The following is a 27859-nucleotide window of genomic DNA, read 5'->3' as shown; positions in this document are numbered from 1 at the left end:
TGTGTGTGTGCGTGCGTGCGTGCGTGCTCCATAAGTCCAAAACCATAAAACCTGGCAGCCTGAAACTTTGCATGTATACTAAGAAAACTACAAGGAAGTGCATGATTGAAGATTGGGTGTTTTGGTTAACTAAAACACCCCTTTTCAAGATAATTAACGGCCTTATAATTTAATTATATCCTTCAGCAGGCGATCCTCGGCCACCTCGCTCTCTGTGGTCTTAAGGCATTTCCTGGGTAACCTCGCTGGGGTCTGAAGCCGCCATGTTTTTTGGCTTGCTCTGACCCTGCCTTAACTTGGAACAGGCTGCAGCAATTTCTTAACGATAATTTTTTTTTCACTTTCCTCACTCATTATCGAATGTCTGTCTGTTCATCATAGCTATGAATCGCTGGGTACATTGCAATGCTTATAAACATTCGGAGACACCAGTGTCTGGTTTTATTCCATTCCCGCATCTAAATAACCAAGACAATCTCTTAAATGATGCAAAATTACAATGCTTCCTGGTATTTTATTGAGAGAAGTAGCTGAAATACAGTATGGTGGTGAAATAAATGGCTGCAGAATATTTTCTTTGAATTATAGTCCATTTTATGAATGTGGAGATTTTATTTGACTATAGCAAAAACAACCCGTTGCCTCGCTGATGGGGGTGTTGCGGGGTGTGGGGGGGATAGGTGAGGGAGAGAGACAAAGAGAGGGGGGAGAGAGAGAGAGAGGAGGCAGGAGGGAGGGGAAGCTCGGAAGGGGGAAGAGAGGGCAGGTGGGGAGAGCTATGCCTCACCAAACATTTATATACACTGCGGGAGGGAAGATGGGAGAGAGAGAGAGAGAGAGAGAGAGAGAGAGAGAGAGAGAGAGAGAGAGAGAGAGAGAGAGAGAGAGAGAGAGAGATATTGCGAGAGAGATTGCGAGAGAGATTGCGAGAGAGATTGCGAGAGAGATTGCGAGAGAGAGAGAGAGAGAGAGAGAGAGAGAGAGAGAGAGAGAGAGAGAGAGAGAGAGAGAGAGAGAGAGAGAGAGAGAGAGAGAGAGAGAGAGAGAGATATTGCGAGAGATATTGCGAGAGATATTGCGAGAGATATTGCGAGAGAGATTGCGAGAGAGATTGCGAGAGAGATTGCGAGAGAGATTGCGAGACAGAGAGAGAGAGAGAGAGAGAGAGAGAGAGAAAGAGAGAGAGAGAGAGAGAGAGAGAGAGAGAGAGAGAGAGAGAGAGAGAGAGAGAGAGAGAGAGAGATATTGCGAGAGATATTGCGAGAGATATTGCGAGAGATATTGCGAGAGAGATTGCGAGAGAGAGAGAGAGAGAGAGAGAGAGAGAGAGAGAGAGAGAGAGAGAGAGAGAGAGAGAGAGAGAGAGAGAGAGAGAGAGAGAGAGAGAGAGAGAGAGAGAGAGAGAGATATATATATATATATACAGAGAGATTGCGAGAGAGATTGCGAGAGAGATTGCGAGAGAGATTGCGAGAGAGATTGCGAGATTGCGAGAGAGATTGCGAGAGAGATTGCGAGAGAGGGAGAGAGAGAGAGAGAGAGAGAGAGAGAGAGAGAGAGAGAGAGAGAGAGAGAGAGAGGTGGGGGTAGGGAATTCAGCATGGAGAATATGTTGTGCTTTTTATGAAAACACACACACACATTAACGTGTTAGTTATAGATATTAGCAAATACAACCCGTCAATTCGCTGACAGGAATATTAAGGGGGAGTAGCGGAGTAAGGAGGAGGGGCGAGCGAGGAGGGGTGCGGAAAGGGAAGGCCAAAGAAGCTGCATAAAGCAACTATGCAAGGCTACCCAAGGTAAACCCTTTGCTGTTTCAAACCCTTCCCAGAATGGGTTTAATTGATTAGGTGAGAGCTAATTGGTTATTCCCTCAATTCATGAGTGAGAGTTGTGGGTGGGTCTTCGTTTTTCATTTATATGTTGACTGTTTTTGACATTTGCATGTGGTACATGCTTAGGAGCCTCAGTGGTGCATGTTTCTGTTTGTGTTGTCACTGATGATTCACCAACAAGCGATGAAACTGGTCTGGCAGCTTGAGGGTGTGTGTAGCATTGGGATTCTTATGCATGTACGTCTTTACAGCTGTAGAGGACCTCTGAGAAGGGTTTGAAACAGCAAGGAGCTTACCTTGGTAGCCTTTCATGGTTGCTTTATGCAGCTTCTTTGGCTGGAAGTGCACTGGAGAAGTCAATTTATTTATATAAACCGAGCCACATGAGTTTAATTGATTACGTGAGGGCTAATAGGTTATTCCCTCCATTCACAGGTGAGAGATGTGAGTGGGTCTTTGTTAAATATATACATACATACACATGTATATGCATATACTGTATATATATATATATATATATATATATATATATATATATATATATATATATATATATGTATATTGTTGTGGGCCGTGTGTCGGTGGCGAGAACGTCCACGAGGTGGGGAAAGCTTGCGTCGTCTCCCACAAGACTCTCTGGAATTGTAGGCCGTCGCTCGGATAACTCCACGAGCCGGCGGGTCATTTAACTGACCGTGGTCGCCAATATTTCAACCGCGTAGCATAGGGTTTATTTGTCTATAACCAATTTACCTAATTAACTGCGCGATTTCGACGACCGGGGAAACCATGCCCTCGGCACGTCTTGCTCGAGCTGGGTCACTCTTCCGACTGCGGTACAGTTCCAACTACCGACTACCAACTCCGGTTCGATTGCAGCAGAGCAGAAACTGCCAAAGCCGTGCCGGCTGGAATGAACGGATCATTGGGGATAAAACCCCGCCTAAACTCAGATGCGAACCATGCTGGACCAATGCAAGAAGGGACGGAAACAAACTGGGAACATTTCTAACAGGTTTTATTTACAGTAAATGAAGACAAAGCAAGACTTAATGCGAATATGCAAGAAGTATTTACAATGATCCAAAAACACTTATTCAGTTCTACTTAAAGACGGGCCCACACGCAGACACACACACAAAATGAAAATAAACCCAGAGTTCTTTATTGGACCCTCGCAGCCGAGGAGAGAGACAAGCTGGGGGTCAGAGTTCGGTTGAGTACCTGGCCGTCGGAGAAAGGGGTTACTCAGTGCTGCGGCACCCGACAATGGTCGCTGGTTTGGTCCCAGTCGCAAGCGTGGGACTCGAGGTTCGTGGCGGAGCTCGGGTGGTGAGTAGCGGGATCCACGGAGGGGGGGTCGGGGTCACTCTTTCCTTGTGGAGGGCCAGCAGAGACGCGTTCGCCGCCTCGACGAACTTCGTAACAGCAAAAACCCCTTTTCTGACAGCAAAAACCCTACAAAACTCTTCAAGACCCCCAAAAGACTCTCGAAGACCCCCAAAAGACCCCTGCCTCAGAGTGCTCGGGAATTTATGGACCTCCCTCAGCGGGTTGGGGCCTTGGTGAACACACCTCGCCGTCTACCTTTGATTGGACAGGGTCCCACGGCATACCTTTCCGGGGCGGGGCCTTGGTCCCTGCCGGGAAACCCCAGCCACTCTTCCACGCGGGTTCATACTTGACGAGTAACAGTATCAACGCTGCAACGGCCCCTACCGGGAAACCCCAGCCACTCTTCCACGCGGGTTCCTACTTGACGAGTAACACTATCAATGTTGCAAAGGTTGTCGTGAAAGAGTTACAACATTCGTGGGAGCCAAGGAACCGGAACCACGAGATCTTGCCTTGCCACATCAAGGTGTGACAAGGCAGCTGGTTGGTGGTGGATCATGATGGGCCAAGGGGTTATGCAGATGGAATGGTTGTTGGAGGGTTCGTTGGATGTAAATATTTAATAACCTAACTAAAAAGAAATCGAAACGCACGCCTTTGATTCTCCCACGAGACAAAAAGAAGGTGATCTGACAACACACATACTAAACGACATAACTGACTTTTGGGACATCTGTATGTTGAATGCAAATGGATTCCAGATCCGTAACAATATATATATATATATATATATATATATATATATATATATATATATATATATATATATATATATATATATATATATATATATATATATATATATATATATATATATATTCTTCCCAATCATATAGACTTCTATACTGAAAAACAAAAAAAAGTTGGCATGTCTTGGACTGTGTGAGTATCTTGTTCATGTATGTAACTTTTTGAACAACTGATATATAATTTATGTTTTGGAAAAGACCTGATCATTTATTTATTTATTCATTTCTTTATATATCTTCATATTTAAAATTTTCTTCTTTTTTTTTCAGAACAACCATATTCAGAACAAAGTTTTACTTTCAGTGGTTGTGTTCCAATACGTTTCTATATGTTGTATTTTTCAGCTCGATTACAAAGAAAAGATTTGGGGGATATGGCCCTTGGTAAGTTCATTACTTTGAAGCGATTAGTTACATACATAAATTGAGTTCTCAGGTTCCTGCATATGTTTTGAGGCTTTGTGTGAATTTACTGATGTTTTTACTATTATTTACTGATGTTTAGAAAGATTGTAGAATGGTAAGATTTGCTCAAATATTAAATCCAATACATAATCAAATTTCGTTAATTTTGTAATGATCAACCACCATCAATCAATGATGTCCTGTCCCTCGAATGGATGTCAAACGGGCGTTCCATCTACCGGCATGGGTTGGTGACCATTAAAGATCCCACGATGTCCTTCGTGAAGAGTTGCTGAGCTATCGCCGGCACCCTGAAAAAATTACAAATTTCTGCTCTGACTTCCTATGTTGGAGTTGTGAACCATCCAGGATTGTAACCCTTGCCATGAAACTGCTTCAGCAGAACTGACACTTTGTACATGAATCATGAATTCAAATGATCTCGGAGCATATGTGTTATATTTTGTGAGTCGACTAATTTGTAATAGTGAAAAAGCAAAAATCGTGAAATGAATCAAATATATAACTTGATCTAAAGTATTTTTAAATATCGTGTTGATATGTCAAGATGAAGGGTAGGTCTTGCCATGTCCGTTAACTTTTTCACCATATTCTGTCCCTCCGAATCAGATATGATGTTGGAATGCATAAAAAAAATCCATCTCAGAAAAGAAAAAAAACATAATAGACACCAACTTGGATAGTAAGTGAAGAGTTAAACAATATGAATGACCTGTTTTCTCATATGCTACACTGTGATGTTCTTCAGAATGCACATACATACAGTGCTTCAATGACACGGACGAATGTTTGAGGAAGAAGAAAAAAGATGTCAATGGTAAATCTATTTTCTTTCACTCGATGTAATTATACATTTAACTTAAAACTTATTACCAATGCTCACCAACAACGCTAATCATAAATAGTTTTTAAAACTATACCAACAAGGAGCTGATGCTCTTGGTCCCCCGCCTTTTGAGTGGTATACACACACACACACACACACACACACACCCACACACACACACACACACACACACACACACACACACACACACACACACACACACACACACACACTTCTAAACTTATATACAGCTCTGGAAAAAAATAAGCGACCACACCAAAAAAATTTAAATCAGCATCTTGACATGTATGGCAGCCATTCCATTCCAGTGTCTGTTGAATTCCAACACAGGCACACTTCATTCTACTTAGTGAGGTACTGATTAGGTAATCACCTGAACCGAATCTTATTTAACAAGGAAAAGTATAAAAACCACTGCTGTGGTCATCACTATCCTCTTGCAATAGGACCAGCTGAATGGCAAAAACAGTTCTCGTAGTACCTCAAAAGTAATTGGAAACAAAAAAAATAACTATTGACCATGCCAAAAGAGTTGACAAGAAAAGTTTTGAGTGAGAAAAAGAAGGGTTCAAATCTGGCTTTACTGCAGAGGGATACAGTGAGCGTCACGTTGCTTCTATCCTTAAAATTTCAAAGACGGCTGTTCATAAGAACAAGGTCAAGCAGCAGACATTGGGGACAACAAAGCTACAGGCTGGCAGAGGGCGAAAACGACTTTCCACTGACCGGGATGACCACCAACTCATTTGAATGTCACTCAACAACCGTAGGATGACATCAAGTGGCCTACAAAAAGAATGGCAAACGGCAGCTGGGGTGAAGTGCACGGCGAGGACGGTTCAAAACAGGCTCCTAGGGGCAGGGCTGAAGTCGTGCAAAGCTGGAAAAAGCCCTTCATCAATGAGAAGCAAAGAAGAGCCAGACTGAGATTTGCAAAAGACCATAAGGATTGGACCATAGATGTAGAGGACTGGACCCTCACAGCCAAGGAGAGAGACAAGCTGGGGGTCAGAGTTCGGTTGAGTACCTGGCCTTCGGAGAAAGGGTGTACTCCATGCTGCGGCACCCGACAATTTTCTGCAAGTAAGGTCATCTTCTCTGATGAGTCCAATTTTCAGCTTTGCCCAACACCTGGTCGTCTAATGGTTAGACGGAGACCTGGAGAGGCCTACAAGCCACAGTGTCTCGCACCCTCTGTGAAATTTGGTGGAGGATCAGTGATGATCTGGGGGGTGCTTCAGCAAGGCTGGAATCGGGCAGATTTGTCTTTGTGAATGACTCATGAATCAAGCCACGTACAAGGTTGTTCTGGAAGAACACTTGCTTCCTTCTGCTCTGACAATGTTCCTCAACTCTGTGGATTGGTTTTTCCAGCAGTACAATGCTCCATGCCACACAGCCAAGTCAATCAAGGTGTGAGGACCATCAGATCAAGACCCTGTCATGGCCAGCCCAATCTCCAGACCTGAACCCCTTTGAAAACCTCTGGAATGTGATCAAGAGGAAGATGGATGGTCACAACCCATCAAATAAAGCCGAGCTGCTTGAATGTTTGCACCAGAAGTGGCATAAAGTCACCCATCAGCAATGTGAAAGACTGGTGGAGAGCATGCCATGATGCATGAAAGCTGTGATTGAAAATCAGGGTTATTCCACAAAATATTGATTTCTGAACTCTTCCTAAGTTAAAACATTAGTATTGTGTTGTTTAAAAATGAATATGAACTTGTTTTGTTTGTATTATTTGAGGTCTAAAAACACGAAATCTTTGTTGTTATTTTCTGCAAATAAATGCTCTAAATGACAATTTTTATTCGGAATTTGAGAGAAATGTTGTCAGTAGTTTATAGAATAAAACAAAAATGTTCACTTTACTCAAACACATTCCTATAAATACTAAAACCAGAAAAACTGATAATTTTGCAGTGGTCTCTTAATTTTTTGCAGAGCTGTATAGTATGATTCTTTGATTATAAAGTTTACCTTGATGGCATTTCTTGTTTAGTCAATATCTTTTGCTTGTAAATGTATGGTTGTTTAACAACAATTTCAGTGTAAACATCTTAAATTTCCATCTTTGTTGTTTATAGATGATCAATGTTTTTCACTGCTCTCCCTCTCTCTCTCTCTCTCCCACTTTGCCCACTTTGGTCCACTAAATCACGTTGATGTGACACAGTGGCAGCTGTAAAATTTAGTCTCGATCATTGTGCCCACATCAGTGCTGAAAAGCCAGAAGGTGAGAATCTCATTTGTTGACATTCTCACCAATGACGTATCACCAAAAGCTGATTGTCACATTCCTTAAAATTCAAACTTTAAAACCATTTTTCTGCAGGATGAAACAGCCGCTCATTGCACATTATTCTTCAAAATGGTTGTTTAAGTGAAATTAACATTAAAATTTCAAAAAGTGACAATTGCGATATATAATCAATCATCGTTTATTAGGTCATCTCTACCGAGATGACCTAATAAAGCCGGACCAAATGTCTGTACGTCCGTCAACAATTTTTCTTTCCGATCTTGATGAAACTTAGTATGTGGGTCGAGGTCGATGAGTGTTGCACAAAGATATAACTTTTGTCTGGGTTCAAGGTCAGGGACGAGGTCACGTAAGTTATAAAAATCGCCATTTTCAAAACCTATCTAGTCTGCCATTCTACAAGATATTCGGCAACTGTTTATTGATTATGATAGTAAAAAATATTATCTTGTATCTAACCGGACAGATTTTTGAATTTCCATCCCGTTTGGCCGCCACATAACCTGGAAGATGGTCAAAAACACCTCCCGGTACAAAGAAAACTTTTTACTTCCGATATTGATGAAATTTGGTATGTGGGTAGAGGTCGATGAGTGATACCCAACGACATATTTTTTCCCCGGATTCGAGGTCAGGGTCAAGGTCACGAGGTCACGAAAGTGTACAAAAAAGGTATTTGCTATAACATTGGTTCACTGGTAAATTTTGATGATTCTGTCCCACATTGACTTCCTGCTCAATATCATTATTCTACCAGGTGAACACCCAGGGGTATTGCCCCTATTTTTATACTTTACATCCTTACATGAACCATTAAGCAGCTAAGGTGGATAGCAGAGAGGGTGGTGATCAGATTCAGGAAAGTATTGATACTTGCATAGATTGGGCGAAAGGTTGGCAGATGGAATTTAACCTGATCAAGTGTAAGGTGTTGGGGATGGGAAAGAATAATGAAAATAGAGATTGCATGATGCAAGGGGTAATTTTGGAGTATGTCACACAGGAGAAGGATCGGGGGTGGTAAGACATATGGGAGGTAAGCAGGCAGCACAGTGCCAGGCAGATGTAGGTGAAGCAAAGAGGGTTTTAGGTTGTATTCCGAAGGGGTCATTTATAAATCAAAAGAGGTGGTGTTAACATTGTGCAGGAATTTAGTGAGGCCACATTTAGAATATTGTGTGCAGTTTTGGGCACCACAACTCAGGAAGGTCATATGAGTAGATGCCGTAGCGAGGATTCAGCGCAGGCCTACTAGATTGATTCCGAGCCTAGCTAGACTCAGCTATGAGGAGCGGCTGAAGGAGACAGGGCTTTACACATGAGAACGGAGGTGGTTATGAGGGGATATGATAGAGACGTTTAAGATAATGAAAGGTGTAGACAAAATATGTGCAGATGAATTATTCAACAGAGTAGACGGTGATAGGACCAGGGCCCATAGCCTGAGAGTAAAGAAGAGGAGAGTTAAGATGGTAGCAAGGCAGGGGACTTTTACTCACAGAGTTGTTAATGCATGGAATGGTCTCCCTGGAAAGATAATGGCAGCAGAGTGTGGACAAAGAAGATAAGTTTAAATTGGAATTAGATACGTAACTGGAAGTTTTAGAGGTAGAGGGGTAGAGGGATGTTGGGAGGACTTTTAGGTAGCTTGAAGATTGATGATTGATTGTGTGCATGTGTACAGAATGCTGTTGGTGGGGGGTCTCGTCAAGGGGTGTTGTTTGTTTTTTACCCAAGCCCATGCCCCCTCCCCTGGAAGAAAATTTTTAAATAAAATGCAAAAAGCATGAAATAAAAAAATAAAATTTTTGGCATTTTCTTATTTTGATCGGGGGTTGATAAATTGTTGTATGCCTGGTGTTGGCTTAATGGTTAGGGTGGTGGGCTTGGAATCCTAGGATCCTGAGTTCAAATCCCTCTCAGCTGTTAATTTAATACCAGGTGGGTTGACTCTGCCTGTCATCCTTCTGAGGTTGGTGAAATGATTGCTAGTATCCTGTGTTGGAGTGGCGACCCGTCCAGGATTGTGCCCAATAGCCAAGGAGACTGCTGAGGCAGCACCAACGCTCCGCACAGAATATGGTCTCAATGGATGGATGGATAAATTGGTGTGCTGATGATGTGGTGCAGGCATGATGGCCTGAATGGCCTCCACCTGTGTCTGATTACCCTCTCCTTCGGCGAGGGTATTGCATTTGGTCCATGTATTTGTGTGTTTGTTTGCCTGCACAGAACTTGTGTTTTTCTCCGCAACGCTTGGCGGATTGAAACAAAATTTTCACCAAAGGAGTGACTACTTATGTAGAATGTTATAATGATAATTATGATGTCATAGGTCACACGGTGAAGCAGCCATGTTGGAAAAAGGGAAAAACTTTGGACCTCTGAAACCGCACCAAGGAAAACTGTCAAACATAGTACACAGCAAGTACTCCTCATGGGGAATGAGAGTGATTTTTTTTAATGACATCATAGGTACCTTCATTATGATGTCACAATTGCAAATGTAGAACGCTACATCTAATCACTGAAAATATTTGAGGGTCATCTCAGGATAAATTGGCCCACAGAGAAAAACAATCGATGACGTCATTGGTCACGTGGTTCGGCAGCCATATTGTTTTTGGTTTTTTTTTAAACCTTCAAAAATCATCTTCTCTGTAATGGTTGAACAGATTGAGGTGAAAGTTTACACATATGACTGCTTATCCATCAGGAACAAAAGGGGTCACACATATGATGTCATAGGTCACATGGTTTGGCAGCCATATTGGATTTACCCTTGTCGAAGAAATTCTCAATTCCTTCTGTACATTTGAGTCATTTTTGAAAAACAAACATAAACAAATACAAACAAACACAAACATCGATATGGAGAATTTCAGAGGTGCTTCAATAAGCAACACAGTTTTCCTCTAAATTCTAAAATACATGGAAATATTGCGTTTTTAAGTAGTATTTAGTGAGACGTCTGTTTTTCTTCCCCCACATGCTGGTACCACAGCTGTCAGGTTGAGGGTTCAAAGTGAAGATCACTTACAGCTTTTGTGCAGTATACAGCTTAATTTTGAAGGGCTCAGGAATATAATATTCAGGAATCAGAGGGGTGAGTTCACCCTCGGCACAGAATGACTTCAAGACTGCAGCCCTTTGGGTACTTGGATGGATTACACATGGTCCCGTGGTATGGATGTCAGAAGGTCAGCCCGCATTGAAAAAGCTAGGGAACAATATATAATCTGAAGCTGATAAAAGTGTAAAAAAAACATCTGGATATCTCCTTGAACCAACATTCCATTTTAGCTAAAATAATATTTTCAACCAGACTTTCAGACACCATATAAATTATTTATATTTGAAATTTCCCTTAATAAACAGAATAAATTCAAACAAGTGAAATCCTTCAATACAGCGCGTGTGGTGAAGCAAATGAGTACACTAATGTTAAAATATGCAATTTATGCTTTTTCAGTTGAAAAACAATTAAAAAGCGTACTTAATGTTTTGAAATGTAAAAATCTTGTTATTATTGTGATAAACACCTTTATATATAACAGAAGGAATGAAATAGTTCGATACAGCATGGCAGGGGACCGCAAAAGAATGATAGCATAAGAAGAACTTAGCTTTCAGCATTCGGTGATCGGCGCGAAATGCGATGGTGGGCGGAAGTGACGTCTTTCGTTCGTTCGTTCATACATGAGGGGCACGTTTCTTCATTTTTTTTTTCTGTCAAGCAATAAATAAAATGGTTTTCACATATATAACACGTTAGTTTCAAAAATTTCCATTGAAATACTCGGGTATTTCCGTCAATTGTCGCCATTTCTGTCGAGGTTACACACTGCATCTACCTGACGGCCATCATTGGCTGTCTTGAGGCACGTTGGGGGGCGGGGGGGGACACCGGACCCACCAGAGACGTGGTAGACGACGCCGGGGACATTTCAAACTCGGTGCAATTGTATACAGCGCACCTGCTGTAACAATCAGTAATTCCATTATACTGAATAATGATTAAAGATTACTTGAATGGTCAATCTGTTTTGGGCTCCTTTACTCGGCAGATTGATCATCTTTCAATACAGAAGAAAGATGGTCATTTATAATGCAAATATATATTTAAAATAAATACATGTTCGCGCACATACAATTGTAATAATCATGCCATATTTGAGTACATTTTCCATTCAAGGTTTCCAACAATACATTTACTTTTCAATCAAGTGTAATTGGCAACATTTTTTTTTAATTATTATTATTTTATCACCCTCAAACCCATTATGCTAATTTTGGAGAAATTTGCATTGACACCCTAAAACCTATAAAATATACACCACTCAAAAGAAGTCCTGGTGAGGGTTTGCAATCTCTGATTGCTCTTTTTCTTTTTTAATTTATTCATATTTTCATTTATGGATGCTTTCCGACCATTCTATGAATTTTTTCCGGTGTACCGGCTTCAATGTCCATTGGGAAGCAAAATTTCAGCTTTCTACGTCACCTGGAAAGTAATGAACGTTAATATCAGTCAGTGAGTCAGTGGTTAAAATGAGCTTTATATATACGAGTGGGGTGTGCTTACACATTGTGTAAGCATATGAACTGTGTTTTCCCATTGTCTCGGGTCGCTCGGCTGCATTTGATTTTTCATTTATTTATTTTCTGTTTTTTTTCATTTGTATATTATATTTTCATTTACGCATCATTTCCAATGGTCTGTGATTTCTTTCTGTTATATTGGCTTTGATGTCTGTTGGCACACAAAATTACCATGCTTCCCCATTGTCTCAGGTGACTCACCTCCATTTTTTTTCATGTTTTATTTCATTTATTTATATTTTCATTTATAGATGTTGTCCGATGATTCTGTGATTATTTTTTTTCCCTGGTGTATCGACTTCAATGTTCATCAGCACGCAAAATTTCAGCTTTCTACATCACCCGGAAGATACCAATCTTTAATATCAGTCAGTGAGTCAGTGGTTAGAAATAGTCATGTATTCGAGAGTACGACAAAAATATACATTGTAATTATTCTTAGTTACAAAGAAAAACATATATTTCTTGGGTTTTGGTGTGCAGTGCGAGCATGGTTGTAGGGCGAGGGATGAATAAACACAGACAGCACATTCACCTTTTGACGAGACCCTCTCAAAGACAACATAATCACTAAACGTGTCCATAAATACCAATCAATACCTAAGCTGCCTTTCAGTCCTGCCAATCTCCATGTACCCCACTGTCCCCAATTCCACAGATTGGGGAAAAGGGAAACAAAAGCATGAAGCTTGGCAAAGAACTTAAACTTGTGATGGTGGACAACAGTGAATGAGTGAGGTAATGGACATCATTTTCTGAGGATGTAGTAGTGGAGGTGGATGATGAAAAACAGGAAGTGCAAAGTTTTTTTGTTGTTGTTTTTGTCTACCTTGTCGAGGCTCATATGAGAGGTAACACACAATGCACAGCAAGGGGGGCATGAGACAAGAGGGGCGGGAATGGGAAGAACAAAACGGTGGGGAACAGAGTCATTAGGAGATCTGTAGAAGGGAGAGGGATGGGGCAGGGAACATGTGGTATACAAGATGGATATTACAGGGACTTTCAGGAAGGAAAGCAGGGAATTTGAAGGAGGTGGGTTTGGGGTGGATTAACGGCAGTAGAAAAGATCGAGGATTTGGATGGGGGGATAAGAGGTGGTGATGAACAGCTGTTTTGAAGGCCTGGAGGGAGGAATAGGATTGAACTGAGTGAGGGAGTTTATTCCAAAGGTGGGAAAAAAGAGGAATGAAAGTGTGAAGGTGAGCAGTGATTCGTGATTTTGGTAGTTTTACCAGAAGGGGGTTGTTGGTGGACCTTGAGCACGCTGCAGAAATATGGTGGGGACAAATCGCAGACAGAGCAGGGGGTGCGAGATCAGAGAGGTGAGACGGTAGAAGACAGAAAGACCACTGACCTGCTTGCGGTGAGAGGCCCAAAGACTCAGCCTCATCGCAGGAGATGCTTATTATCCGAGATACCTTGGTTTCCACAGTGTGAAGCTGAGAAAGGTGGGAGGCAGGAGCACCAGCCCAGAGGGGAGAGCAGTACTCCATCAGGCTGCGGACGAAAGCTTTGTATGTGGTCAGGAGCTCAGGTGGGCCAAGGAAGGACTTTGCACGACGGAGAATTTCCAGTCGGCGACTGGCTTTGGAGGCCAGGTTGGAAATGTGGCTTTCCCAGGAAAGATCATGGCAGATTGTGAGACCCAGAAACTTGAAAGAAAGGACTTCTTCCAGAGGATTGTTGAGAAAGTAGATGGGGGGTGGGGTGGGGGGGTCTAAACGATCCTTTCGGAGAGACAAAGTGAGAGTGTGGATTTGTCCAAATTGAAAGACATGTTCCAATTGTTAGACCATTTTGTGATTTTACCAAGGTCTGCAGTGAGCGAAGAAGCTGCTGCTTGTCGGTCTCAGGGATGACAGGTGGTACAGCATAGGGTGGAGTCATCAGCAAAGAAATAAAGAGAAATTTCCAGTCGGAGAGATCATTGATGAAAACCAGAAATAGAACAGGGCCCAGAACACTGCCTTGAGGAACTCCAGCCTGGGCAGGAAGCGGGATGAAAGAACTCCATTTCGGGGCACACGTTGACTGCGACAGGAAAGGAAGTCTGCGAGCCATGAATGGAGATGGCCTTGGATACCATAGGAAGAGAGTTTGGTGAGCAGGGCAGGGTGCCAGACCGTGTCAAAAGCACGCGATATGTCTCGGGATATGACTTATTTCATGTCTGGCATTGAGGACCTCCATCCCTTGTTGGAGAGCAGAAGCAGCATATCCAGGGAAGAGTGACCTGGTCTGAAACCAAATTGATGATTGGAAATCAAGCCATTGGAGAAGAGGAAGGATTTAATGTCTGAGGCGATGATGGATTCCATAACCTTGCTGACGATTGAGAGAAGGTTGATTGGTCTGTAGTTGCAGGGATCTGTTTTTGCACTTTTTTATGCACGGTTGTAATGTTGCTGATTTCCAAGCAGATGGCAGATAACCTTGAGCAAATGAGAGGGTAAATTGAACAAAGAGAGGGTGAGCAAGAGGAGGAGCAGATTTTTGGGACACGTGGCCTGATTCCGTCTGGACCGGTTGCAGAATCTGAGTTGAGGTTTGTCAGCAAGCTCTCCACTTTGTCAGACGAAAAGGACACATAGTCCAGGCACCGTTGGGTGTGATTAGGTAAGGTGGGTACAGAAAGCGATGGGTCTTGGACACAAAATTTCGATGCTAACACCGAGTTTAGGCATTCAGCCTTTACACGTGTGGTATCAGCAGTGCGGACATTTGAGGTAAGGGAGCGTATGGAGGGGGAACATACAGCAGAAACATATTTCATTCGATGCCACCAGGATTTGGAAGAGAGAGAGAGAGGTTTGAGAGTTGGAAAGATGGGAGAGAGGTTAGAAAAGGGAGAGAGGTTTGAGAGTTCAGACTTGAGATTAGAAAGATGGTGTTTTCTGGTTCTCCTGAGGGTAGATACACACTTGTTTTGAGCTTTATGGAAGGAACTGAGATTACCCTCAGTTGGGTTTGCTTTCCATGAGGCAAAGGCAAGTTGTTTCAGGACAACTGCCTCGCCACAAGCTTCAGTGAACCATGGGCTGGAGGAAGGGTAGGGCAACTGAAGATGAGAGGGGATAAATCTGTGCATGAGGGAGAGTAAGTTTCTTTGAAAGAATTCCCAGGATGAGTTGATGTTGGAGAACTTAGCGATGGGAGACCAGTCTCGAAGTTTGAGGGCTGCTTGGAGACCCTGCCAGTCGGTTTGAGTGAAATTCCGGACTCGACGGTGGTGAGGTGGTTCTCTGATAATAGCCAGAGAGATGTCCAATTTGACAAGCACGTGCTCAGAAGAACCAATTGGAGCGGAGGAAGAACAGGTATTTTCAGGAAAATTTGTCAAAATCAGATCCAGAAGAGATGGAGTAACATTGGTGGAGATCCGGGTCAGGAAATTGACCAATTGAGTCAGTCCTAATGAGTCGCAGAAAGCTTTTGCTGAGGTGCCATGACAGGTCAGAGAGGTACCCACACCTATCCAACTGGCATGATGACAATTGAAGTCACCACATATGAGTAAGAGAGAGTTTGGATAAGAAGATAGAAGTTTGTCCATGTTTTCAGATAGTGAGGTGTAGATGGAGTCATCACTGTTTGGTGGACGGTACAGCACACATATAAACATGAGGTGGGAGTGGAGGGGAAGCTGTAGCCAGAGGTATTCCTGGGGGTGTGGGAGAGTGAGTGCAGTGCATCGAGAGTGAGGAATAGAGTCTTTGATGAAGAATAGAGTCTCCACCAGGACGAGGCTCTGGTCTGTCAAACCGGAGGAGGGAGTAACCAGGGAGAGATACTTGGGAGTCAGAGACATCTTGATGAGGAACGTTTCTGTTTGGCATATTATGTCTCGTTTGTCAGTGGCAACCTGTATGGAAATATCTGTAAGATTTGAGCGAAGGCCCCAAATATTTGAGGTCCACATTGTCAATGAAGAGGGAGGGAGGAGGCTTTGGGTGCAGGGGATGGGAGGGGAGGGGGAGGGTAGGACAAGGGAGGAGGGGGGGAGAGGTAAGGAGAGTTGTTGAAAGAGTGTGGGCGATTGCAGAATAACTAGGGGAGGGTGCCGGATAAGGAGAATAAAAGGCTCTGTGGTGCTGGGGGAGAGGATGGGCAAGAGGGGCAGAAGGCAGCTTTGTGGATGTGATGGGGGCAACTTTGAGGGGGTGAAGGGTGAGGGGGGAGTTTTTGAGGAAGGTGAGAGGGAACCTTGGAGGGAGAAGAGTGTGTGGTTGTTTTGAGAGTGAGGAGTGAGAGGGGTGAGTTAGCACTGAAGTTGGAAAAAAGAATGGTTGATGGAAATTGAACATTCATAGCAAAGTGGGGTTTTAAATTTTTTTTAGGTCAGAGATGCGATTAAACACATTTCTTGGTGGATGCAATAAAGGCTAATTCAGAGAATGGAGAGAAGAAACACTGTAACAATTGGATTTTTTTCGGCAAGGTATGAGGGAAAGGTCGAATTGAGAGCAGTCTGTTGAAATAGAAAAGGAATAGAATGCCTTATGATGAAGTAATGAGAACCACACGTGTGAAAGAGGAAGATGAAGCGTTATAAGAGATCGTTTTTATTATTATTATAATTTTTTATTAATATTTCTTATTGTTATTATTTTTGGAGAGAGTTTTCATCAGAATAGGTGATGGAAAGGTTGTAGAAAAAACCGTGAGGTGAATGGTGAATTTGGATCAGTAAACGCAGAGGGTGAAAACAGATCATGTGGTTGTGGGAGAAGCACGTGGCTATGGGAGGTGTATAGTCAAAAGTGAATTTATTTATTTATTTAAAATAAGGATTGCGTAACATTCGGAAAAGGGAAGGTTGAAGTAAAATCGTGGAGGTGTATGGTGAATTTGGAATTGTAAACACAGAGTGAAGCTAATGGATCGATGAAAAGTATCAGGAAGAGTAGAGGGACACGTGGTTACAAGAGGTGTATGGATAAAAAGGATACAAGGGAGATTATTATTTTTTGATGGATTTCTGAATAATAGGTAACATTCGGGAATGGAAGGTTGTAGGAAGAAATCTATGAAGGTAATGGCGAGAGTGGGTCAGCTCAAGTAGAATAAAGATGGTGTGCCCAGAAGGCGTAAGAGGAAAAAGAAGAAGAAGGATCGGGACTCGTGGGTATGCAGGGAGAAAGTTAGGGTTTTTTTGTCTTTTCTTTTGAATTTAAGACAACCAACAGAGTGTTTAGTTGGGAGGGATGGGGGCATTGGGAAAGTGGGGAAAATAAGAATTGAAGGTAATAGGGAGATAATACAAATAAAAACGATTGTACACCAAGAGGGGAAGGATGGTTCGGCCTCAAGGAACCTGGAAAGACCTGGTCGATGAAAACTCACAAAATAGCACGATTTTTGAAACAAAACCGAACTAGCAACACACACAAACATGTGGGTGAGAAAATAAACAGTTAAAACGAGACAGATAACGACCAGAAACTTAACTTTGAGAAAGTTGGCAGAGACCCCTGAGAGATCCTGCCGTTGCTGCAAACTCAGAACCGGAAGTTAGCAATAGAATGGATAATATTGAGTCTACCAATCTGTTTGTGGTGTCTGATTTTCATCGGCCAGAACCATGCGCAACCACCTGATTGTGGCAGTACACTATCGTCATTATTTTCAAACTTTATCTCACCACCAGTTTTGGACAACACTGTTCCCTTTAGCAACAACACAAATGGCAGTTCCACTATTAAACAAGGACAAATGTGTCCAAGAGCAGCGTCCTAAAGGTTTTGTCGGCTAAAATTTTTTTTTTTTTTAACAACAACAACTTTCGATATTTCGTCACGTGCCTTGATTAAGCCAATAGCGAAACCCGTCATAATGTATTTACGTATTTACGATATATCGTGTATTTACGAAATAAATAATGTATTTACAAAATTACAATACGATAAATGGAATAATCTTTAAATAGTAACGTGAACTTTTCGAAACTTTAAAGCAAATGTCCGAATATATTAAAAAGTTCATGATAGATGCTCTCAAAAGGCACCATTTATGTGAGGATGTGTACATGTGCTCAGTATTTAAGGAGATCCGGATCTTGTTTATACAAGAGCCGAGTCCTAGAGATTAAGGTTTTGTCTTCACAACAAGAATAAGAACAAGCAGATGAAGAACAACGCCGAGCTCTCTATGAGCAGCGTTCGCTACGCGAGACGCTGCTAAAAATGGACTTCAGACAAACAAAACCACTGAATTTGGAGGAACTGGTGTCACTTCCCAGAGCACTCTGGGTACCAGTGACACCATCTTTATAATGTTGCCTTTCTCTCCACAAAGCAGGGCAATTAAGGAGGCATTTCCTCCTCCAACCTATGGGGTTTATAGGCCAGCGGTATAGGTCAGATTTTTTGGTACTTAATCAACCGGCTTGACACAAAGCTTCAAGAGGTCTCATATGAAAGATGGGGATCTCAGTAACTCATTTTGCCCTGTTGTCCTCATTTTTTGGTGTGCGGCCCATGAAATATTCACACCTGAAGGATACCCCCATTAGAAAATTTTGACCATTTCCAAAAATCAGTTAATTAGCCATAACTACAAAGCAATGCACCCTATTTTAACATGATTGGTATTGAAATGTGCAGAATGAACAGGGGAATACTACTATTTACTTTATGGAATACTTCTAGATAAATATATGTACATTTGAGAACTGTCTCACAGTTAATAACCACATTGTCATCACCTTCTTGAAGCAGTGTACCTCCTTGGTGTCTTGCTATCAAGCCGTGGGGAATATACACTGCGTCTTGACTTTTCATGAGCTCATCATTGCCGACTGCTGTCATGAACCGCCGGAGGTCATCACAGGGAATGCAGAAACCATGGGAGCTCAGTACGTCGATAATATCTCGCTTGCCGTATGCATGGTGAAATTGTGCAGCTAGGCCTAATTGCAGAGGCATTATCAAATCTCGTCGAACACAATGAATGGTAGTTTTAACCAATGAAAGAACTTTGCGTCGTTCAGTAGGTACGTCTCGTCAGCTGTATCAAATGCCTCTTTGCTAATCAGCCATACAAAGAATGTTTTCAACATCGCAGGCAGAGCATTTTCCGATGAATCCATACTGATATCACCAGGTGTTGGGTATTTGGTTGTTGCCATCATCTGACTAATTTCATCACGAATATCTCCAACTACTTTGTGGAGAGCTGACTTACTGGAGTCCAACTGGTTATCGTCCTCTGGCAGCATGGCGTCTGTTTCCATTTGGCTTTGACTGAAGTCTTCTTTGAGCTCTGCAAATGCTCGAACTCCATCGCCCAATGACACGTGGCTGCTCAAGATGATACTTGACTTTGATTGCCCACGTATTGAATGAACAACGATAGCATCTCCGTAGTGTTGTTTTAGTTTCCGCTGTAGTTTTTATGTCGTGTATGAGGTTTCTTCATTGTCCCCTAAGATAGTTTTGAATCGATGTCATAGATTCTTCATTTTGAAGGCTTTCCCTCCTCTAAGGTCAGTATCTATCTCATCAACAAGATGGGAGAAGGCATTTTGATGTTCATCAGATTCAGGTTCATCTTGCTGGTATTGCCCAGAGCTCATGTTGTGGGTGCTGATGTATGAAGCCATGCAAGTACTATGATATATAGCATTTTTTGCAAACAGGTCCTCGCTTTCAAGAAGACCAAGCATACCCTGATCGTCACGTGCTTCTGCTGCTTTGCGAACTGTTGCTTGTCTAGGTCCTGTTCGGACACGGTGAAGTTTATCACGTTTCCTGGAATGGCAGATGAAACAAGTTGACCAATCAGTCATCTTGTGGGTATTTGCTCGCGTGTGTTTAGGCTCCACAATCTTTGGTTTCTCCTGTGATGCATGTTCTGAGAAGAAGGATAAGTTCCTCTTACTGGTGTATGACTGATAGCAACTGCGATGGTAGAATATAGACATATCCGTTCCTCCCTTACATGACTCCAAACACTGGCCAATTTCATCATTCCGTATTTGTGAAGATGACTTCAAAGCTTCCAAACCCGTACTCCCAGCTTTGCTGACCTCCTTTGACGAATTCTGACATATGATGCATGTATCCCATTCTGTCAACAACCTTCGCTTCTTTTTTGGCGACTGTAACTTCAATGGACTCGATCCCGGTTCATCTGGACACCGTTCAGCCATGTTGGAGTCCTATAATAAAGAGAAATTGAAAATTCCGTTAAATGATTAACGAAAGACCACTTTTAAGCATTATTGCATAATGGGTAGAGCATTTATGATGTGTCCATACAATTGGCATTGGCGTTCTACAACCCTGCAAGAGAAGGAATTGAATAAAAAATAGATATATTAGGTTTAACTAATTGCTTAGATATAGCCTTTCAGTAGTGTCCATTTTTGCACAACCATGCAGGACAACCTCGGTGCATGGATGAGAGCGATGGTGAGGATGATAATTATGTAATCACGTTTTATCATATCTTCTTTAATATTGTAAAGGATGACTACTGAACATAGCAATGTCAACATCAGTTTTGAAAAATCGCCTTCTCTGATATTTTCCTTATGGCGGTCCTAAAAATTTAGAAAATTATCGTATTTTGTCAATAAAGGCATATAAATTTACATATAATGATCTGGTTGTCCTTTATATTTATATTACATATAATTTACTACATTATTCTCCTGTCCAATCGACACATTTCAATACCAAACGTGTAGGAAGATTTTCTGAAATGGTCCAAATATTCAGATGGGTGTATCCTTCAAATGTGAATATTTCATGGACTGCACACCAAAATATGAGGACAACAGGGCTGAATGTGTTACTGAGATCACCATCTTTCATATGAGACCTGTTGTAGCTTTGTGTCAAGCCGGTTGATTAAATTCCTAAAAGATAGCCCTTTATCGAGGTTTACCGCTGGCCTATTATCCGTGCTCTATCCTTAAAATGTTGAGCATCAAGCAAGTAATGATGTATCATTCTTAAGGTATTTTGGTATGACTCGGCCAGGGTCATAATGGAACCACTGTCCTCCCAGACTTGGAGTACATGCACAAACCATTGTGCCACCCAGTCTTTTAATTAAATTGCTTTGATTTGACTTGATAGATTGCTTTCAAAAAACACAATCTTACATGGCTCTTGAAATCAATAAAATCCACTTTATTAAAAGTGCAAAGACAGTATTCATGAAAACAAGCTACATTTAATTCTCTGCACTAATCTCCTTTCCTCAATTTCCCATCTGCCCATTTCCCATGCCTTTTCTGCAGATTGTGAAAAACCAGGATGTGATATAGAGCTATCTTATTGCATGGAAAAATATCCGAATAAAAAAGGTATGCAATTGTTTATTTTCATATTTTCCATGACCTAGCTGATGATCGGACGTAAGCTGAAAGATCTGGAGTTAAGGGGATCCGTTTTTGCACCTTTTTATGTCATGCATTGATGTTGGCTAACTTCAAGGCAGATGGAAACTGACCGAGAGAGAATGATCAAGTGAACAGAGCAGAAAGAGGTTGGGCAAGAGCAGCAGAGCAGGTTTTTAGGACACATGCACTGATACCGCCATCTGGACCTGCCGCAGAATCGAAGTGAAGCTTTGCCAGAAACCTCTCCGCCTTCTCATTTGGGAAAGACGCATTATTCAGGGGCAGTTGGGTAAAAGGATAGGGTAAGTGTAGGGAGTGAGGCATTGGGTATACAATAAACGTTTGGGAGTCGGCCTTGTCATAAGCAGGGTCAGCTGTGATACCATTTAAAGTGAGGGAAGAGATGGAGTAGAAGGAGATACCAGAGATAGACTTGACAAGGTGCCACCAGATATTTGAGGAAGGAGACAGGTTTGAAAGTTTGGCCTTGAGGTTAGCTCGATGTTATTTTCTGGCTTTCCTGAGAGTCGACACACACTTGGTCTAGGCTCCATGGAATGATCTGAGGTTGCCTTCAGTCGGATCTGCCTTTCATGAAGAGAAAGCAAGTTCTTTTAAGGCGACTGCCTTACCACAGGATTCTGTGCACCACAGAATTCACGAGTGAAAGGATGGGTATAATAACTGCAGATTAGGTGGTATAAATCTGTACGTAAGGGAAGTAGCACCATCTCATGTGATCTGAGGCAGAATCTCACCATCTGTTGTGCTCTATGGCAGTACGTCACAATCTGGTGTGCTATGCATGGGTTTTTGAAACTTCCAAAAAGGTGATTGGTGTTCTACACTCTACAGTGTTCAAGTATATAATTCAATTGAAATAAAATAAAGATTTTAAAGCTGGTCGAAAAAAACACATTCCTAAGTTTACCGCCATTGATGCAGCATCTTTTACACCACATCACTAAACATATTACATTAGTGATTCATGCCTGTTGTTTGTGTCCTTTAAGATGTCACAAAAAACAGTTTCATGTTTGGAATTATTTTCCATTTTGTTTGAATGCCAGACAGACAGACAGAGTAAAACGATTATCTCCGTCGTCTGTGCTCGTACACGGTTGGGACGAATTCAGAGCCAAAGTAGTGCTAAACTACAAGTTTGTTTTCCGATTTATGTTCAAAATAAAACATTCAATTGAAGTTAAATTGTTCCTCAATCATAAACTGGCAATTGTAGGTGGACAGACAGACAAAGGTAACCAACTGTTTAACCCCACTTTTCGCTTCACCCACACGGGAAAACTATAAATGAATGCAGCAACACTTCCCAACAAGTAGTTGCAATATTCATGTTGGGTTTGAGCTAAAAGGGTGAGGAAGACCCCATAAACTCTGCTCCTTTTTAGTACAAATGCCATGACATACAATGAGGTATTAAATGTTTTCCCAATGAGGTGGTTCCACACCATGCTTCCACGTTTTTATGTTGTAAGTATAGGAGAGGGGTCAACCACCACAGAGAGTGGACTAGTGTCATATGTAGACCAGACTAGGTGGGATAGGCAGATTACTTACTGTGAAGGTCGTTCATGAGCCATCTAGTTTTTTTACCCACAATCCATTTGGGGTGTGACAGTTACCCTGAGACTAACTTGACTTCCTGGGGATTACAATCTAAATCTTAGTTAATACTGCCTGCAGTCAGATTTGAAGCAGTCCATTGTCCTCAGCAACAAGACACCACTGTCATCAAGCCTAAAGACACAGAGTTGCTTTTCAAATAGGCCCAGGATTTCTGATTTTTTATCATAAATATTCTTCTCCTTTCTTATTGTACATAATCTGAAGGAACTATACATGGCCACAAACTTCTGCTCATGGTGGTCCCAAACTGCTGTCTAATACCTTCAGTAGGAGAGTAGTTTGCTCACCTATTGAGTTTAAGCCTGGTGTTGGCTTAGTGGTTTGGATTCTCGGGGTCCTGAGTTTGAGCCCCTGTCAGTTGTTGAATTAACACCAGGTGGGGTTGACTCAGCCTGTCATCATGAACACCTGTTGAACGTTTAACTTACAGTCAGACCTAACAATTAACTTGCAGTAATTTACAATCCATCCATTTTACTTTAATTGAACTATCATTCTGTCCCCCTCTTCCACCAGGAACAGGATTGATCATCTCGATCATTATAGTTGCTGCATTTCTCTTGGTGATCGCCCTTGTGGGAGTGCTGGTGTACTTACTGCGGAAAAAGAAGGCCCAGAGAGGTTGAGCACTGGCCTATCAGTGCCAGCCTGATGGCACTGGTCAGCCCTCATTTTTTGAACACGACATTGAGTAGATAATCCACCCCGAGCATGTGCTGTACTCCTGTTAAATTTCACGACATTATCAAGTTAGCAAGGTGGGAATTGACAGATTGAAAACTCAAGAGTATACTTAACAACTAGCAAACCTGCCTGAACCAGCACTTTCACCTGAACCAGCACTTTCACCTGAACCAGCACTTTTACCTGAACCAGCACTTACAAACAAATCACCACAGTGTGTGTCTATGTATGTTGTCAGAGTAAATCTGAACCCAGATGTATTATATGAGGTTCTTTTTTTAATCTGAACAGAACTAATCTGAAACTGAACTGAACTAATCTGAAACTAATTAATTTAATCTGTACTTAACCAGAACACTACTGACAGGTTCCACATTTGTTACTCACACTCACTGTTTTGTCAGGTTTTTTGAATGTGAGACAACATGACAGGAGAATAGAGGAACCAACTGGTGAAACACCATCATTGTATTACAGATCATCAGAAAATATCGTGTCTGCTCAATTATAATTCTGTACAACCAATGTCCTAATTAAAAAAATTAGCTGTACAAGTCAACTATCAAGCCAACCATTAACATGAGTACAAAACCACTCTCCCCAAACTACACGGTGCACTTAACATCTGCAGAATCATTAGAAATCAGAGCCACAACCAGGGTGTACATGCAAAAGAAGTTAGTCAAAAATGAGGAACTATCATCTTCTATTGGAAGAACCCACAAATATAGCCCAATGGAAATATTAGTGACAAATGTACTCCATAAATGAAAACAAGTATCGAGAGAATGAGATGTGAATGATACATTGGGAAACAAAAGCAATGTCCATTAACAGGTATTTCGTTTAGTGCCTGTGCCTGTGTAATATGTTTACTCCACAAGCTTGTCTTCACAGTATGGGATGCATTTTCTGCTTAATATTCAGTTTTACAACATGTATAGTATCTGAGCTGTCCAAACTAACATAGCAACTCTTAATCTGGAAAAATAAATAAACAAATAGAACCATCACATGACATGACGTTACCTTACCAATTCCAAGAGGCAAATATATAAACAGTGATGGCCATTTCACACGAAAGTATCCTGCAGCAATCTGCCAACATTAACCCTGACAGCACCCACCAGTCTGCTGTTGACAAACAGTTATATTTGGAGTCATTAGGTAACAGCATGGGATTCCTTGCAGGTGTTCACCTGTGGTATCTATGTGCTCAACTTGTGGGAACTGATGCTTTGGCTCGAGGACATTAGTCACCATAGAAACCCAAGCTTGACGTGTATGACACAATTGGCTTTCTGGAGAAGTCATCATCAACCCCAATGGCAACCACCAGAACCCTTTTCAAAAACAGACTTTACAAATAATGAATGACAGTGCGCACACACACACACACACACACACACACACACACACACACACACACACACACACACACACACACACACACACACACACACACACACACACACACACGCGCGTGCACACAAATGTTGGTGGATACTTTGAGACTGGGTAGGTCTCTGTTCCACCTCCTGAAACCCACCCACGTGTAGAGATAACAGCCAACAACAGCAACTTACACAGACACACACACATATACACACATATACATGCACATACATACATACACACACATATGAGGCCCCGCGAGGAGAAGTGATGTAAGCGACATTTTTTAATGATATGATGATGATAGGCTCGGATGATAGAGTGAGGGTTAAAATAGTGTTATATGGCATTAACTCCAAAATGGCCGATGTGTCCCTTACATCACTCCTCGCGGTGCCTCATATATGGGTACGCATGTGAGCACACTCATATATGCACGCACACACGAAGGTGGACATTTTGAGACCTGAGGAGGGATCCGTTCCACCTTCTGAAACCCACATATCGAGATAACATCCAACAAAACACACACACACGATTTTAATTCATACAAAACATTTTTAGCAAGAGAAAACATTCAAATTGATTCCCACAGTATAAATGGTGGGTTGATAATTCCGCTGTTGGCACTTGAGGGGTTAATCCAGGCAGATTTAGTCAATATTAACAAATTGTTTATCCCTGCAACACCTTATCACAAGTCATTGGGAAACATCATTGCATGGTGTCCTCATCTGCTTTGTGGCATTCCACGCAAAGCCACACTCAAATGTACTTTTATGACTAGATATTTACTTCATCGTTTGTTTATTTGTTTTTCTCGTATTTCTTGTCTTCATCAAAGTCTGTGCCAGCTTGAATTCAGCATGACTGTACATAAATTTCGTGATCCTAAAAAATCATAAACTTAACAAATTGCCTGTACACAGATCCAGCTGTCTAAGGCCAATTGTGACAATACAATGATTAAGAGAGCATAAATATATATTTACAAATGTCCTTGTACACAATGGTCCTTAAATTATACCTGTAGCTCGAGATACAAATATAGTGATGCCTGTTTCTAAGAGCATAAGGACCCCAAAGTGGTTGGCAATTGCTTCAGCATTGTGCATAACACTGTAGCTCATGTGAGGGCAGCATTATGGGAAAGCTTAACAAATGCTGAAAATTTAAACACTGCATTGATAATGGATTGCACAAGGGACTAGCCTCACCAACTTGTTTTCTTATTCAAAAGGTCATCTAGTGTTGAAAAAAAAATTAAAGCTATGTTTCTTCAGTACGTGTTGACTGTGCCAAATCATATATAACTGTATTGACACTGCTTTGTTTAACCTTTAACCCTTTGAACCCGAGCAGCCGGTAAACCGGCTGCGATTCGAACCTCCATGTACACGAGCGGACAGTTTACCGGCTGCTGTTGAACCCTCCATATACCCGAGCGGTCGGGTTTTTCTCCAGGGAGCCCAGGGTGGAGGAGTGGAAAGTCCAAGGAGCTCAGGGTTCAAAAGGTTAATTACCTTGCTTATGATGCACATTATTTTTCTCTGAAAGATCTTGGCTTGTGGAATCCTTCTGGAGTGACAGGATGAGATTGTGAAATTTTCCAAGCTTGAAGGACATGTTCCATTTTTTCAGACCAGTGTCTAATCAATTCCAGATCAGCAGAGTCTTTCTTCGGGAAGAAGAAAGACACAGATGCTGTCTGCCAAGCAGAGGGATGGGGTACTGTACGACACAATGTGGAGTCATCTGGAAAAAGGAAGCAAGGGTTTTCCATAGCATCAGAGAGGTTATTTTTGAGATGAGGAACAAAACTGGGCCCAAAGCACTGCTTTGGGGAACTCTGTTCTCCACTGGTAGAGGGAAGGAGAGGTTTCCAAAATGGCAACATGTTTTCTGTGTGAATTGAGGAAGTCAGAAGTCCAGGAATGTAGGTGAGTATCTGTGCCACAGGCAGAGTGCTTGGCAAGTTAAGCAGGATGCAGGATTGTGTCGAATGCCTAACGATGTTGCAGGAGACAGTTTGAGATTGAGGGCCTCCAGCCATTGCTGACAGAGGAGAAGCTGTTTGAAAACTGGAAAAATGGTTGAAAACTGGAAAGATTTGACATTGGCAGCAATGATGGAGTCAATGGACTTTGCTTGTAAACTACTTAGACTTTGCTTGAGAGTATCATTTATTTACACCCTTCTTCTTCATGGGAGTGATGTTTGCAGGCTTCCAGGTAGACAAGAAGTGGCCAAAGGAGAAGGATAGACTGAATAGAGCAAAGAGAAGAGAAGCAAGAGCAGTTAGCTAGCTTTTGTGTGCAGCCTGTGGTTGCTGGTTCCATCATTTTCTTTGGGTGCAGCTATGCTGCTGATGCAGTGCCCTCTATTACCAATACACTGGTACTCATTTTGCCAACCTCAGAAAGATGACAGGCTGAGTAAATCTCACCTGGTGTTAATTTAACGGCCGACAGTGGCTCAAACTCAAGTCCCTAAGATCTTAAGCCAGCCACTTTAACCGTTAAGCCAACACCAGGCTTCACAAGAGCAGTCAAGCTGGATTTTAGAACATGGGCCACTGGAGCCATGCCAAAGCAGAGTAAAGGCAGAAGATAAACTTTTTATCCCCCGCCGCGTGGCGGAAGGGGGATATTGTTGTCA

At 42.0% G+C, this 27859-nt stretch overlaps 1 protein-coding gene across 1 annotated transcript in view; it reads left to right on the top strand.

The window, feature by feature from the left end:
• Window positions 1–26486, top strand: part of LOC147034421 (uncharacterized) — a 159963-nt gene extending 133477 nt beyond the window's left edge. The window contains exons 7-11 of the mRNA XM_085883141.1: window positions 4328–4366; window positions 5157–5225; window positions 7435–7494; window positions 21374–21439; window positions 23639–26486. Of these exons, the coding sequence (XP_085739267.1) occupies window positions 4328–4366; window positions 5157–5225; window positions 7435–7494; window positions 21374–21439; window positions 23639–23748 (344 nt within the window). The 3' untranslated portion in view covers window positions 23749–26486. The remainder of the gene's footprint in view (window positions 1–4327; window positions 4367–5156; window positions 5226–7434; window positions 7495–21373; window positions 21440–23638) is intronic.
• Window positions 26487–27859: the final 1373 nt, after the last annotated feature.

The sequence above is a fragment of the Eptatretus burgeri genome, chromosome 1 (assembly GCF_056783735.1).
Source record: "Eptatretus burgeri isolate ZD-2024b chromosome 1, Ebu_testis_v1, whole genome shotgun sequence".
In the NCBI taxonomy this organism is placed as follows: Eukaryota; Metazoa; Chordata; class Myxini; order Myxiniformes; family Myxinidae; genus Eptatretus; species Eptatretus burgeri.
Note: the sequence above shows the minus strand (reverse complement) of the source record. Positions and strands in the feature narration are given on the sequence as shown.